The sequence below is a fragment of the Salvelinus alpinus genome, chromosome 15 (assembly GCF_045679555.1).
Source record: "Salvelinus alpinus chromosome 15, SLU_Salpinus.1, whole genome shotgun sequence".
NCBI lineage: Eukaryota > Metazoa > Chordata > Actinopteri > Salmoniformes > Salmonidae > Salvelinus > Salvelinus alpinus.
Genome location: NC_092100.1, coordinates 44,602,689 through 44,617,673, shown reverse-complemented (window position 1 = coordinate 44,617,673; position 14,985 = coordinate 44,602,689). Strand labels below are relative to the sequence as shown.

Sequence of the window (14,985 nt, the reverse complement as noted above, 5' to 3'; positions counted from 1 at the left end):
CACTGGGAGGGCTAGGTTGGGCATCGAGCCAGATGTCATGAAGCCGGCCCAACGTATCTGGTCTCCAGTACGTCTCCTCGGGCCGGCATACATGGCACCAGCCTTACGAATGGTGTCCCCGGTTCGCCAGCATAGCCCAGTGCGGGCTATTCCACCTCGCCGCACTGGCAGGGCTACGGGCACCATTCAACCTGGTAAGGTTGGGCAGGCTCGGTGCTCAAGAGCACGTGTCCTCCTTCACGGTCCGGTATACCCGGTGCCACCTCCAAGTACCAGTCCACCGGTGGCAGCCCCCCGCACCAGGCTGTCTCTCCGGGTTCTCTCTCCAGCTGCTCCCACCTGTCCAGCGCTGTCAGAGCTTTCCTCCTCTCCAGCGCAGCCAGTGCCTATACCACGCACCAGGCCTACTGTGCGCCTCAGCAGGGCAGAGTCGGCCGTCTGCCCAACGCCTTCTGCACTGCCTGTCTGCCCAGCGCCGTCGGAGCCATCTGTCTGCCCAGCGCCGTCGGAGCCATCTGTCTGCCCAGCGCCGTCGGAGCCATCTGTCTGCCCAGCGCCGTCGGAGCCATCTGTCTGCCCAGCGCCGCCTGAACTGCCCGTCTGCCCAGCGGCGCCTGAACTGCCCGTCTGCCCAGCGGCGCCTGAACTGCCCGTCTGCCCAGCGGCGCCTGAACTGTCCGTCTGCCCAACGGCGCCTGAACTGCCCGTCTGCCATGAGCCTGCAAAGCTGCCCGTCTGCCATGAGCCTGCAAAGCCGCCCGTCTGCCAAGAGCCTACAGAGCCGTCCGCCAGACAGGAGCCGCTAGAGCCTTCCGCCAGACCGGATCAGCCAGAGCCTTCCGCCAGACCGGATCAGCCATAGCCTTCCGCCAGACCGGATCAGCCAGACTTCCGCCAGACCGGATCAGCCAGAGCCTTCCGCCAGACCGGATCAGCCAGAGCCTTCCGCCAGACCGGATCAGCCAGAGCCTTCCGCCAGACCGGATCAGCCAGAGCCGTCCAGCCAGGACCAGCCAGAGCCGTCCAGCCAGGACCTGCCAGAGCCGTCCAGCCAGGACCTGCCAGAGCCGTCCAGCCAGGACCTGCCAGAGCCGTCCAGCCAGGACCTGCCAGAGCCGTCCAGCCAGGACCTGCCAGAGCCGTCCAGCCAGGACCTGCCAGAGCCGTCCAGCCAGGACCTGCCAGAGTCCCTCAGCCAGGACCTGCCAGAGTCCCTCAGCCAGGACCTGCCAGAGTCCCTCAGCCAGGACCTGCCAGAGTCCCTCAGCCCGGTGCTGCCCCTTATCCCGGTGCTGCCCCTTATCCCGGTGCTGGCCCTTATCCCGGTGCTGCCCCTTCATTTAGGTGGTTTTAGTTGGAGGGTGGTCATTGGGAGGGGGATACAGAAGCGGGGAGTGACTATGGTGGTGTTGGGACAGCGTCCGGAGCCTGAGCCACCACCGTGGTCAGATGCCCACCCAGACCCTCCCCTGGACTTTGTGCTGGTGCGCCCGGCGTTCGCACCTTGAGGGGGGGGTTCTGTCACGTTCCTGACCTGTTTTCTGTTGTTTTGTATGTGTGTGATGGTCAGGGCGTGAGTTTTGGGTGGGCAGTCTATGTTTGCTGTTTCTATGTTGGTTTTGGGTTGCCTGGTATGGCTCTTAATTAGAGGCAGGTGTTTTGCGTTTTCCTCTAATTGAGAGTCATATTAAGGTAGGTTGTTCTCACTGTTTGTTTGTGGGTGATTGTCTCCTGTGTCAGTGTCTGTATGTTACGCCACACGGGACTGTTCCGGTTTTTGTTAGTTCGTTCGTTTTATGTAGTCTGTTTTCCTGGTTCATGCGTTCTTCACGTTGTATGTAAGTTCGTGTCCAGGTCTGTCTACATTCGTTTATTTGTTTTGTAATTATTCAAGTGTTTGTCGTGTTTTTCCGTTTTGTCTATTAAATCAATATGTATTCACAACCCGCTGCATTTTGGTCAAATCCCTGCTACTCCTCTTCGGATGAGGAGAAGGAGGAAGCCCGTTACAGAAAAGCAATTTTTTTGTCCATTAAAATAACATTGATCAGAAATACAGTGTAGACATTGTTAATGTTGTAAATGACTATTGTAGCTGGAAACGGCAGATTTTTTATGTAATATCTACATAGGCATACAGAGGCCCATTATCAGCAACCATCACTCCTGTGTTCCAATGGCACGTTGTGTTACAGTGAGGGAAAAAAGTATTTGATCCCCTGCTGATTTTGTACGTTTGCCCACTGACAAAGAAATGATCAGTCTATAATTTTAATGGTAGGTTTATTTGAACAGTGAGAGACAGAATAACAACAAAAATATCCAGAAAAACGCATGTCAAAAATGTTATAAATTGATTTGCATTTTAATGAGGGAAATAAGTATTTGACCCCCTCTCAATCAGAAAGATTTCTGGCTCCCAGGTGTCTTTTATACAGGTAACGAGCTGAGATTAGGAGCACACTCTTAAAGGGAGTGCTCCTAATCTCAGTTTCTTACCTGTATAAAAGACACCTGTCCACAGAAGCAATCAATCAATCAGATTCCAAACTCTCCACCATGGCCAAGACCAAAGAGCTCTCCAAGGATGTCAGGGACAAGATTGTAGATCTACACAAGGCTGGAATGGGCTACAAGACCATTGCCAAGCAGCTTGGTGAGAAGGTGACAACAGTTGGTGCGATTATTTGCAAATGGAAGAAACACAAAAGAACTGTCAAACTCCCTTGGCCTGGGGCTCCATGCAAGATCTCACCTCGTGGAGTTGCAATGATCATGAGAATGGTGAGGAATCAGCCCAGAACTACACAGGAGGATCTTGTCAATGATCTCAAGGCAGCTGGGACCATAGTCACCAAGAAAACAATTGGTAACACACTACGCCGTGAAGGACTGAAATCCTGCAGCGCCCGCAAGGTCCCCCTGCTCAAGAAAGCACATATACATGCCCGTCTGAAGTTTGCCAATGAACATCTGAATGATTCAGAGGACAACTGGGTGAACGTGTTGTGGTCAGATGAGAACAAAATGGAGTTCTTTGGCATCAACTCAACTTGCCGTGTTTGGAGGAGGAGGAATGCTGCCTATGACCCCAAGAAACCATCCCCACCGTCAAACATGGAGGTGGAAACATTATGCTTTGGGGGTGTTTTTCTGCTAAGGGGACAGGACAACTTCACCGCATCAAAGGGATGATGGACGGGGCCATGTACCGTCAAATCTTGGGTGAAAACCTCCTTCCCTCAGCCAGGGTATTGAAAATGGGTCGTGGATGGGTATTCCAGCATGACAATGACCCAAAACACACGGCCAAGGCAACAAAGGAGTGGCTCAAGAAAAAGCACATTAAGGTCCTGGAGTGGCCTAGCCAGTCTCCAGACCTTAATCCCATAGAAAATCTGTGGATGGAGCTGAAGGTTCGAGTTGCCAAACGTCAGCCTCGAAACCTTAATGACTTGAAGAAGATCTGCAAAGAGGAGTGGGACAAAATCCCTCCTGAGATGTGTGCAAACCTGGTGGCCAACTACAAGAAACATCTGACCTCTGTGATTGCCAACAAGGGTTTTGCCACCAAGTACTAAGTCATGTTTTGCAGAGGGGTCAAATACTTATTTCCCTCATTAAAATGCAAATCAATTTATAACATTTTTGACATGCGTTTTTCTGGATTTTTTTGTTGATATTCTGTCTCTCACTGTTCAAATAAACCTACCATTAAAATTACAGACTGATCATTTCATTGTCAGTGGGCAAACGAACAAAATCAGCAGGGGATCAAATACTTTTTTCCCTCACTGTAGCTAATCCAAATGTATCATTTTAATTGATTTTAATTGATCTTTAGAAAACCCTTTTCCAATTATGTTAGCACAGCTGAAAACTGTTGTGCTGTTAAAGAAGCAATAAAACTGGCCATCTTTAGACTAGTTGAGTATCTGGAGCATCAGCATTTGTGGGTTCGATTACAGGCTCAAAATGGCCAGAAACTAAGAACCTTCTTCTGAAACTCGTCAGTCTATTCTTGTTCTGAGAAATGAAGGCTATTCCATGCGAGAAATTGCCAAGAAACTGAAGATCTGGTACAACGCTGTGTACTACTCCCTTCACAGAACAGCGCAAACTGGCTCTAACAAGAATAGAAAGGAGTGGGAGGCCCTGGTGCACAACTGAGCAAGAGGACAAGTACATTAGAGTGTCTAGTTTGAGAAACAGATGCCTCACAAGTCCTCAGCTGGCAGCTTCATTAAATAGTACCGGCAAAACACCAGTCTCAACGTCAACAGTGAAGAGGCGACTCCAGGATGCTGGCCTTCTAGGCAGAGTTGCAAAGAAAAAGCCATATCTCAGACTGGCCAATAAAAAGAAAAGATTAAGATGGGCAAAAGAACACAGACACTGGACAGAGGAACTCTGCCCATAAAAACATGTTTTATATTAAAAAAAGGAAATTGTGACATCTGGTTTGCTTCATATAAAGAATTTGATGTGTAGCGTTTACTTTAACTTTTAACTTTTACTCAAGTATGTTAATTGAGTACTTTTTCCACCACTGTACTTAAGTACATTTAAAACCAGATACTTTTAGCCTTTTACTCAAGTAGTATTTTACTGGGGGGATAACTCAATATACTTTAAAGTGAAACTGTAAATGGACCTACATTCACACAGTTGCTGGACCATGTCCAGACAGTCAAGGGGATTGTACAACTGAAGTCCTTTACTGAAATGTGTCTTCCGCATTTAACTCAACTTAATAATCGACATCCATGTCTTCGGCAACCGGGGAACACTGGGTTAACTGCCTTTCTGGTTCAGGCAGTTAATGAAAGATTTTTACCTTGTCAGCTCATGGATTTGATCCAGCAACCTTTCGGTTACTGGTCCAACAATCTAACCTCCAGGCTACCTGCCGCCCAGAGGCTGGTGCTCTTGCGTTAGATTCAGCTTTTAAATGTTATCGGTTTAATTCCGATTTTTATAATTAACCACATGGCAATGATTTTGAGAAACGAAAAACGTATTATTGAAATGAAACTGTTCCACAAAAATGTACATATAAAAAGCATAACTGGCATGCAGACGGTAGGATAAATTGGGAACTTCCCCAAACTCACGTGCCGCCTATGCCTTTACTATAACATCTATTTAAAAAATATGTGCAACATAGGAGGTGCAGTGAAAAAAAAGTGCCCCCCTATTGAAATCAAATACCCATCCAACTGATTCGTTCTGACGCCAGCCCTGAATAGTATAGTAGGTGTCATCACCTTAACATGACATGTTATTTCTCAACAAATTAAATGTACAGTTTAATTTAATAACTGCTCAACTATTTAATTGTATATTCAAGCTCAGGTCATTGTAGTAGAGATTTGGAATTGGGCTGGCTATGTCACAACCGGCTGTGGTTGGGAGTCCCATAGGACAGCGCACAATTGGCCCAACGTCGTTAGGGTTTGGCCGGGGTAGACCAGCATTGTAAATAAGAATTTGTTCTTAACTGACTTGCCTGGCTAAATAAAATACTACGCTATGCGTTGACATTTTTTTATTAACATGACAATAAAAAGTGATCATTTTGTAGAGGAAAATGACTACCCTAATGACCAACGTTTCTGAATAAAACGACCAAATTGGCAAAGATTTGTTTGGAATATATATTACTATTTTGTATCACAACTGGTTGGTGTTTAAATAAAATGTAAATTAAAAAAACAATTGAAAAAGAAAACATAACTTACGGAAATGTAAAAGCAACCGAGCATATCATTTTGGGTCACTTACTTGGGTATCTGAAATAGAAGTCGTTCTCAATGTCACTGGAAATGTTTCGAAATTTTCTATACTCTGCCCAATGTGCGTCGGATTCTTGGTCATAACGGATAAAAATGCCGAATAAGATGATCATGGCAATTTGCCATACGAAACACACTGCTGGAAGACTAATTCGGACATTGGTATTTTTCGGCTGGTCACAGCATTGCCTAAAGCTTTGTCTACAACCCATTCTGGTATCGCCACAATGGTCCAGTTGCTTTGGTGGATTATGGATAAAGACGGGCAAATATGTTGTACAGTAGCCTAGTGTGTAAGCGATAATGACAGCAGTTCTAGGGGGCCCTCATTATCTCAGATGTGTGAGCAGGGAGGAGGGCGGATAGGGTGTTGGCGGAGGTGTGTCCGCTTGGAATCTTCTGAGTCCACATCTCCGCGCCTCTCGAGGTAAACATGAACTTGATTTTTTCTCACGTAGCTTCTTTCCAGGACACCCCAAAATACTCCAGAAAATGTTTACATACTAAGATTCCTGTCACAAAAAGATTAGACAGTTATGTAGAATGAAATAGAATAGAATAAGGTCCACTGCACACCGTATGTTTCCCTCTTGCCCCTGGATGACCAGGTAATATTTGTTTGCTGTCATTAAACTTACGGGGAAGGTGGAGGCAATGACAGCGGGGCAGTCAGACAGTCAATTTTGTATTTACATTTGGTTGAGTTGTTAACTAATGTGAATTCAACCTGAAATCAACAAAACATTTCACAATTTCATTGGATTTCGGTTCAAATTTACGTGAAAAAAATAAGAAATTCCCAGTTTTCCACATTGATTCAGAGTCATCACATTGAATGTTTTGGTTGAAATGAAGTGAAAACAATTTTGATTTAACCAGTTTTGGGCAAAAACAACTTCTTCCAGTTGGCTCATTCATCCCCCCCTCCCCTGTAACTATTCCCCAGGTCATTGCTGTAAATGAGAAAAAAGTGGAATCTATGTGTAAAATACATTGGATTTCCAAAGAGTCATCAATGTAGACTGTTGTTTTGAGGGTGAAATCTCAACCACAGGATGATGTCCTCATGGTAACTCAATTTCAAAATAGGCCAACCTTGTATAAAATATGTTTTTGTACCTTTAAAACAAAGTCAGATTTTCAATGTTATATCATCTATCAAAAAACAAATATGTTAAAAATGTATAGGTTGGATTCAAGTCTCCATCTCAACCAAAAATACAAGTTAAAGAATAAGACTAAATCTGATCAAACTTTATTTAAAGTGGAATTTAGTTTTGCTTTTAGATGATTGAAATCATATTGATAACACAATGGAAAATCAACTAACTTTTGGCTGTCTTTTTGAGTGGGTGAATATAGGTTGTAATCTCATTGAACAATGTCTCAACCAAATATTACCTCATCATCCACATTGAAATGACGTAGTCAGACAGTCCTGAACTATAGTATAATCTTTGATTTTAAGTCTTAGCAATTACATTAGACAGCTTTAACACTGTCCACTGTGTTCAACTAAGTCTTAGAAACATTTCCTTGAAACACAGAGGCATGTGTAAACTGAGAGTAAACCTCACCTCACACACTGATGAAGTGTTGGAGGAAACTGAAATGGGAGAAACGTGATCTTCACGTGGACATCAAATCCAATCAAGTTTATTTTATATAGCCCTTCGTACATCAGCTAATATCTCGAAGTGCTGTACAGAAACCCAGCCTAAAACCCCAAATAGCAAGCAATGCAGGTGAAAAACTCCCTAGAAAGGCCAAAACCTAGGAAGAAACCTAGAGAGGAACCAGGCTATGAGGGGTGGCCAGTCCTCTTCTGGCTGTGCCGGGTGGAGATAATAACAGAACATGGCCAAGATGTTCAAATGTCATACATTCGACTCTGTAATCATACGGTAGCACAGTGCTCATAGTTTAAAGAAAGACATCCTTTGTTTCAAGCATGATTGAGCAAGCTGTAAGATTCCTCTATATGTCAAAGCCTGTCAAATATTATTGTGTCTTATATTGTATACATAGGCCTATAGGTGTTTAAGATTTAGGTTACATCGAGTAAATAGAGATTGTAATGTCACCACCAACAAACAATCAACTGCACCCTTGACATGCAATCTACAGTTTAAGTCGGAAGTTTACATACACTTAGGTTGGAGTCATTAAAACTTGTTTTTCAACCAATCCACAAATGTTTTATTAACAAACTATAGTTTTGACAAGTTGGTTAGGATATCTACTTTGTGCATGACACAAGTAATTTTTCCAACAATTGTTTGCAGACAGATTATTTAATTTATAATTCACTGTACCACAATTCCAATGGGTCAGAAGTTTACATACTCTAATGGACTGTGCCTTTATACAGCTTGGAAAATTATGTCATGGCTTTAGAAGCTTCTGAGGAAATATGTGCAGGCTTGCAAGCCAAAGAACACCATCCCAACCGTGAAGCATGGGGGTGGCAGCATCATGTTGTGGGGGTGCTTTTCTGCAGGAGGGACTGGTGCACTTCACAAAATAGATGGCATCATGAGGAAGCAAAATGATGTGGATATATTGAAGCAACATCTCAAGACATCAGTCAGGAAGTTAAAGCTTGGTCGCAAATCGGTCTTCCAAATGGACAATGATCCCAAGCATACTTCCAAAGTTGAGGCAAAATGGCTTAAGGACAACAGCCAAGGTATTGGAGTGGCCATCAGAAAGCCCTGACCTCAATCCCATAGAAAAGTTGTGGGCAGAACTGAAAAAGTGTGTGCGCACATGGAGGCCTACAAACCTGACTCAGTTACACCAGCTCTGTCAGGAGGAATGGGCCAAAATTCACCCAACGTATTGTGGGAAGCTTGTGGAAGGCTAACTGAAACGTTTGAACCAAGTTAAACAATTTAAAGGCAATGCTACTAAATACTAATTGAGTGTATGTAAACTTCTGACCCACTGGGAATGTGATGAAAGAAATAAAAGCTGAAATAAATCATTCTCTCTACTATTAGTCTGACATTTCACATTCTTAAAATAAAGTGGTGATCTTAACTGACCTAAGACAGGGAATTTTTACTAGGATTGAATGCCAGGAATTGTGAAAAACTGAGTTTAAATGTATTTGGCTAAGGTGTGTGTAAACTTCCAACTTCAACTGTACATGTACTGTACTGTATTTAAGAAGAACACCTAAACAGTGCATTCGGAAAGTATTCAGACCCCTTGACTTTTTCCACATTTTGTTACGTTACAGCCTTATTCTAAAATGGATTAAATAATTTTTTCCCCTCATCTATGTACACATAATGACAAAGCAAAAACAGGTTTTTAGACGTTTATGTAAATTTATAAGAAATAAAAAACAGAAATACCTTATTTACATAAGTATTCAGACCCTTTGCTATGAGACTCGAAATTGAGGTCAAGTGCATCCTGTTTCCATTGATCATCCTTGAGATGTTTCTCAACTTGATTGGAGTCCACCTGTGGTAAATTTAATTGATTGGACATGATTTGGAAAGGCAAAAACCTGTCTATATAAGGTCCCACAGTTGACAGTGCATGTCAGAGCAAAAACCAAGCTATGAGGTTGAAGGAGCTGTCTGTAGAGCTCCGAGACAGGATAGTGTCGATGTACAGATCTGGGGAAGGGTACCAAATTATTTTTGCAGCATTGAAGGTCCCCAAGAATACTGTGGCCTCCATCATTCTTAAATGGAAGAAGTTTGGAACCACCAAGACTCTTCCTAGAGCTGGCCACCCGGCCAAACTGAGCAATCGGGGGAGAAGGGCCTTGGTCAGGGAGATAACCAAGAACCCTATGGTCACTTTGACAGAGCTCCAGAGTTCATCTGTGATGTCATGACATTGCTCTGTTGGTGAGGTTTATGACCCCCCATAAATACCTTTCCCCCCTTTCTCTCTCTACTCTACAGAATGGACTATTGGAAAGCCCTTTGTTAACATAGAGAGAGTATGGTAACATCAAAAGGTTGGGAATGGAACAATCTTTCTGTAATCCAACCACTTGAAAATATCCGTTGGTACTTAAAGAAATGATGTCAGATCAGTTGGTGTCTAGGACATGATATCTGATGATAGGACGACATAAATTGTATCTTGGAAAGTCTACACATTCTAGTTATCAGATTCACATGGAATTGTTGTGCAATTTAAATATTTAAATGTTTAAATATGAAACTATTTGTGAATAGATTAAATGTAATTTTAGCTTCTATATGAGATAATTGTTTTCATAAGTAAACTATGCTCGCTCAGTGACCATGCCCAAGTGAATAGACATTGGTTGAGAACTATGAAACGCCCTTCTCTCCCACGTGATAAAATCCCGTTGACGAAAGTCTACCTTGTGTTCCCGATGATGTGAGGACTGATGTCCATACGTTTAAAAGGGCTAATATCAACTACAACCTAACAAAATTAACTTGTGTTCCCGACGATGGGAAGACTGGTGTCCATGCATTTAAAAGGGCTAATTTCAATGTGGAGGTCACGATCGCCAAGCTGGAAGGATGAATTTCGACTATAGTACGAGCTTAGTATGGCAACTTGGTATGAACTTTGAACTCTAATTCACTAAAGAAGTGATACATCCTAGACTTCGAGTTATCAGCAGCAGCTGTAAACGTAAGTCGTCTAGGAAAGGAGAGACAATTTCTTCAGAACGACAGGGTACTACAACGTATCTGTTCTACCACAGAAACATTATTCAAAGGACAAGGTCGATTTCTGCTGGGCAAACCAGCCTTCCATCTTCGACCAATCTATCGAAGTGCAGCTCAGAGTAAATATATTTCTTGCATTTTTCTTTTCCGAATGGGCGGTTATTTAGAATGCATAAGATTCTGTTTTTACGATAGCATAGCTTCTCAAGGTCCAATAATGACCCAATCCTTTTGTTCCTCAGTCTTCCCGCTCTTTCATTCAAACCCAACCCCCTTTCTTTGTGTAACCAGTCGTCATATCGGTTTCGTCCGCTAGGGACGTTTTCTTTTATGACATAATTAGTAATCAATGTCTGATCCATCCTGTGTATATGTAATTCTGTGTGATTATTTAGGTAATTAGTAAATAAATAATTAATCAAAATGTTGTATTGCTGATTCAACTTGTTAGCCAGGGTTTGTGAAGAATTTTACGACGTTCAGATGAGACTGAATAAGGTGCCGATTAATAATTGACTGCTATTGATATCAAATATTACCAGATCTTTAAGAGTTTATTCGGAAGACAACAGTTCTATAAACATTATTCCGTGGTTCCCCGACTCCCTAGTTAATTACATTTACATGATTAGTTTAAACAGGTAATATAAATTACAGAGAATTGATAAAATAGCATGTCATATATAATTTAATCCATAGTGAAGAAGCGACAGTGGAGATGGGAAAACCTTCCAGAAGGACAACCATCTCTGCAGCACTCCACCAATCAGGCCTTTATGGTAGAGTAGTCACTCATCAGTAAAAGGCACATGACAGCCCATTTGGAGTTTGCCAACAGGCACCTAAAGGACTCTCAGACCATGGGAAACAAGATTCTCTGATCTGATTAAACCAAGATGGCCTGAAACCAAGCATCACGTCTGGAGGAAACCTGGCACCATCTCTACGGTGAAGCATGGTGGTGGCACCATCGTGCTGTGGGGATGGTTTTCAACAGCAGGACCTGAGAGACTAGTCAGGATCGAGGGAAAGATGGACGGAGCAAAGTACAGAGAGATCGTTGATGAAAACCTGCTCCAGAGCACTCAGGACCTCAGACTGGGGCGAAGGTTCACCTTCCAACAGGACAACGACCCTAAGCACACAGGCAAGACAATGCAGGAGTGGCTTCGGGACAAGTAACTTGTAGCGTCATACCCAAGAAGACTCAAGGCTGTAAATGCTGCCAAAGGTGCTTCAACAAAGTACTGTGTAAAAGGGTCTGAATACTTATGTAAATGTGAAAAAATATATAAAAATCTGTTTTTGCTTTGTCATTATGGGTGTAGATTGATGACGGAAAAAAACTATTTGATCAATTTTAAAATAAGGCTGTAACCTAACAAAATGTGGAAAAAGTCAAGGTGTCTGAATACTTTCCGAATGCACTGTAGTATAAAGGAACAAAGATAAATCTATATTCAGCATATGTACCTAAGCACAGTACATAGAAATACATACTCTTCTATTTACTATGGGAGATGACGCATCTCTCTCTCCCTGGTCTATAGTGCCTTTCAGAAAGTATTCACTGCCCTTGACTTTTTCACATTGTGTTGTCTTACAACCTGAATTCAAAATGGATTAAATTGAGATTTTGTGTCACTGATCTATACACAATACCCCATAATGTTGCAGTGGAATTTTGTTTATAAAACATTTTCGAAATGAATAAAAAATTAAAAGCTGAAATGCCTTGAGTCAATAACTATTCAACCCCTTTGTTACGGCAAGCCTAAATAAGTTCAGGAGTAAAAATGTGCTTAACAAATCACATAATAAGTTGCATGGACTCATTGTGTGTTCAATAATAGTGGTAAAGAGGATTTTTGAATGACTACCCCATCTCTGTACCCCACACAGATATGTAAGGTCCCTCAATCCAGTAGTGAATTTCAAGCACAGATTCAACCACAAAATAAATGTAAAAAAGACGCTTAATATCCCTTTGAGCATGGTGAAGCTATTAATTAGGCTTTGGATGGTGTATCAATACACCAAGTCACTACAAAGATACGGGCTTCCTTCCTAACTCAGTTGCCGGAGAGGAAGGAAACTGCTCAGGGATTTTACCATGAGGCCTATGGTGATTGTAAAACAGTTACAGAGTTTAATGGTTGTGATATTAGAAAACTGAGAATGGATCAACAACATTGTAGTTACTCCACAATACGAATCTAAATGACAGAGTGAAAAGAAGAAAGCTTCTACAAAATAAAAATATTCCAAAACATGCATCCTGTTTGCAACAAGGCACTTAAGTAATACTGCTAAAAATGTGGCAAAGATATTAACTTTTTGTCCTGAATACAACACGTCACTTCATATTTTTAAGCATGGTGGTGGCTGTATCATGTTATGGGTATGCTTGTCATCGGCAAGGACCATTTTTTTAACCTAAAACACAAGGCCAAATCTACACTGGAGTTGCTTATCAACATGACATTGAATGTTCCTAAGTGGCCTAGTTACAGTTTTGACTTAACCCTCCTGTTGTGTTTGTTTCATGTTAATTCATTCTGTGTTCCCGATACAAAATGACCGCCCCATTATAGCTGATTATAAAATAATGAGTACATACAAGTGATTCTTCATGTCTTGCATAGTAACGTGAAAAATTCCATCAACGCGTTGTTTTCATTTATCACATTTAAAACATATTTAAATATTCAAATGAATAGAATTGACACCATATTGACACCATAACCTTTTCAAGGTTGTCAACTCCCCCTTTGTTCGTGTTGTAATCCAGGACAGAGTTGGGCTTCTTGTCCTCCCTGGTACTCACAGCGGCATCCTTGTGCAGAGTTGTCATCAGGAGCACATTCTTCTTTTTCTTCGGGCAGTAGGACACAAGAGAGTGTGTATCGGGGAAGGCAAATTTAGAGGAAAAACTATCCATGTCCTTGGTAGTGAGTAAGGCAGGAGGAAACTCAGGCTTGTTCCTTCTGACCATCCCCACTATGGTCATTGTTTTGGGAGCAGCTCCTGACCGAGAGCATACGAGGTGAAGAAATTGTCTCATGTTATGTTGTGCTCCTGGAGACCTACAGTCATTTCCAGGACCACCTGCTTCCCCTGGTTCCTTTCAGGAACACCGTCAGCAGGTTTCCCGGTGTAAATCTGCAAGTCCCAGGCATAACTTGTTTGGCATCACATGCTGCTCAAATCTTTCTTCCATATTTAGACGGTTTGCTTGGCATGTACTGTTTGAATGGGCAGTGTCCCCTAAAAGCGAACAGACGCTCATCCTCTGTGGTGTCTGGACTTGGGCCAAACCTCTCTGATCGCTGCCAGCTTGTCTTGTTGATGGTGGCCTGGTCTTGTATCACGGTTGTCAAAGCGAATCATCCACGACAACACATGAAATGTCTGGAGTGACATAGTGGCACAAAAAATTGCCCCCGACCAGACTCTGCATCCCATATACTGGTGGTAGATTCTTTCTGGATCTGCACACACCAGCCAAAATCAAGAGACCCACGTCTGCCTGGACGTCTGTCCGGTCTACCTCCTTCCAGGTGTCTGTGTAAACACGTCTCCCCTCCAGGTTGGTCATGTTTATCAGTATAGTTTCGATTGACTCTGTCAGGAACAGTTCGAAGCCGGATTTTATATCGTCAACCCGGGATATGGCGTATCTCGTTGGCCCTGGGGTCATCCTGATAACATTTTCAGCCGACAGCCGACCTCTCCTCTCAGGTGGGGATGAAGACCAGGACAAATTCCCATTCTTTGACCGGAATGTAACAACAACCTCAGCAGGGCCCTCTTCCTCATCGGTTGTCTCTTGGTCTGGATCATATTCTGTGTTGTCTTCAACTTCTGACACTTCCACCTCTAATGCATATTCACTGTCACTTTCCTGGCCTCTCTCCTTCTCACCAGTGTCATGATCAAAGATATGATCAAGAGCCTCACATACAGTATATTGTTTGGTCATTGTGCTGCCACAGAGTGAATTGTGAGCAAGGCCTCAAAAAAGCTTTACATACCAGAGCTGCAAGAAAAGTTCTATATATTATTGAAACAATGTTGCGATTGTTTGTGAGAATGCCAACAGGTGTGGTTCCTGTGGGGGAAATATTCTATTGGGGAAAGGTTCCCGTGGGGGAAATATTCTATTGGGGAAAGGTTCCCGTGGGGGTTGCCATGGAAGCCAAGAAGGGGAGTGAGGTGTGTGTGTGTGCTCAAACACACATGCATGTGGGGGTCTGGGAAAGGAAGTGTGTCCATCTGATGAATGGGCATGTGCCTGAATTCAATTTAATACACTAATTGTCGCCTCACTCATTAATTTATAATGACCAGTCATTTTTGACCAGGTTCACCACAGGTGTACAAAAGTTAAATAAAACACCCAACATTTTATGAAAATCATCCAAAGTCATGGAACCTTATGACAATCAGATTAAATGAACTACATTTTCAGAGAGAAAAACTGGTCCAATTAGACCGGAACACAACAGGAGGGT

At 42.9% G+C, this 14,985-nt stretch overlaps 1 protein-coding gene across 1 annotated transcript in view; it reads right to left on the bottom strand.

Moving 5' to 3' along the window:
* The window catches only part of LOC139540135 (ammonium transporter Rh type C 1), a 28,683-nt gene extending 22,651 nt beyond the window's left edge, over nt 1-6,032 (bottom strand). Inside the window, exon 1 of the mRNA XM_071343716.1 lies at nt 5,785-6,032. Within this exon, the coding sequence (XP_071199817.1) occupies nt 5,785-6,007 (223 nt within the window). The 5' untranslated portion in view covers nt 6,008-6,032. The remainder of the gene's footprint in view (nt 1-5,784) is intronic.
* Between the last annotated feature and the right edge of the window lie 8,953 nt (nt 6,033-14,985).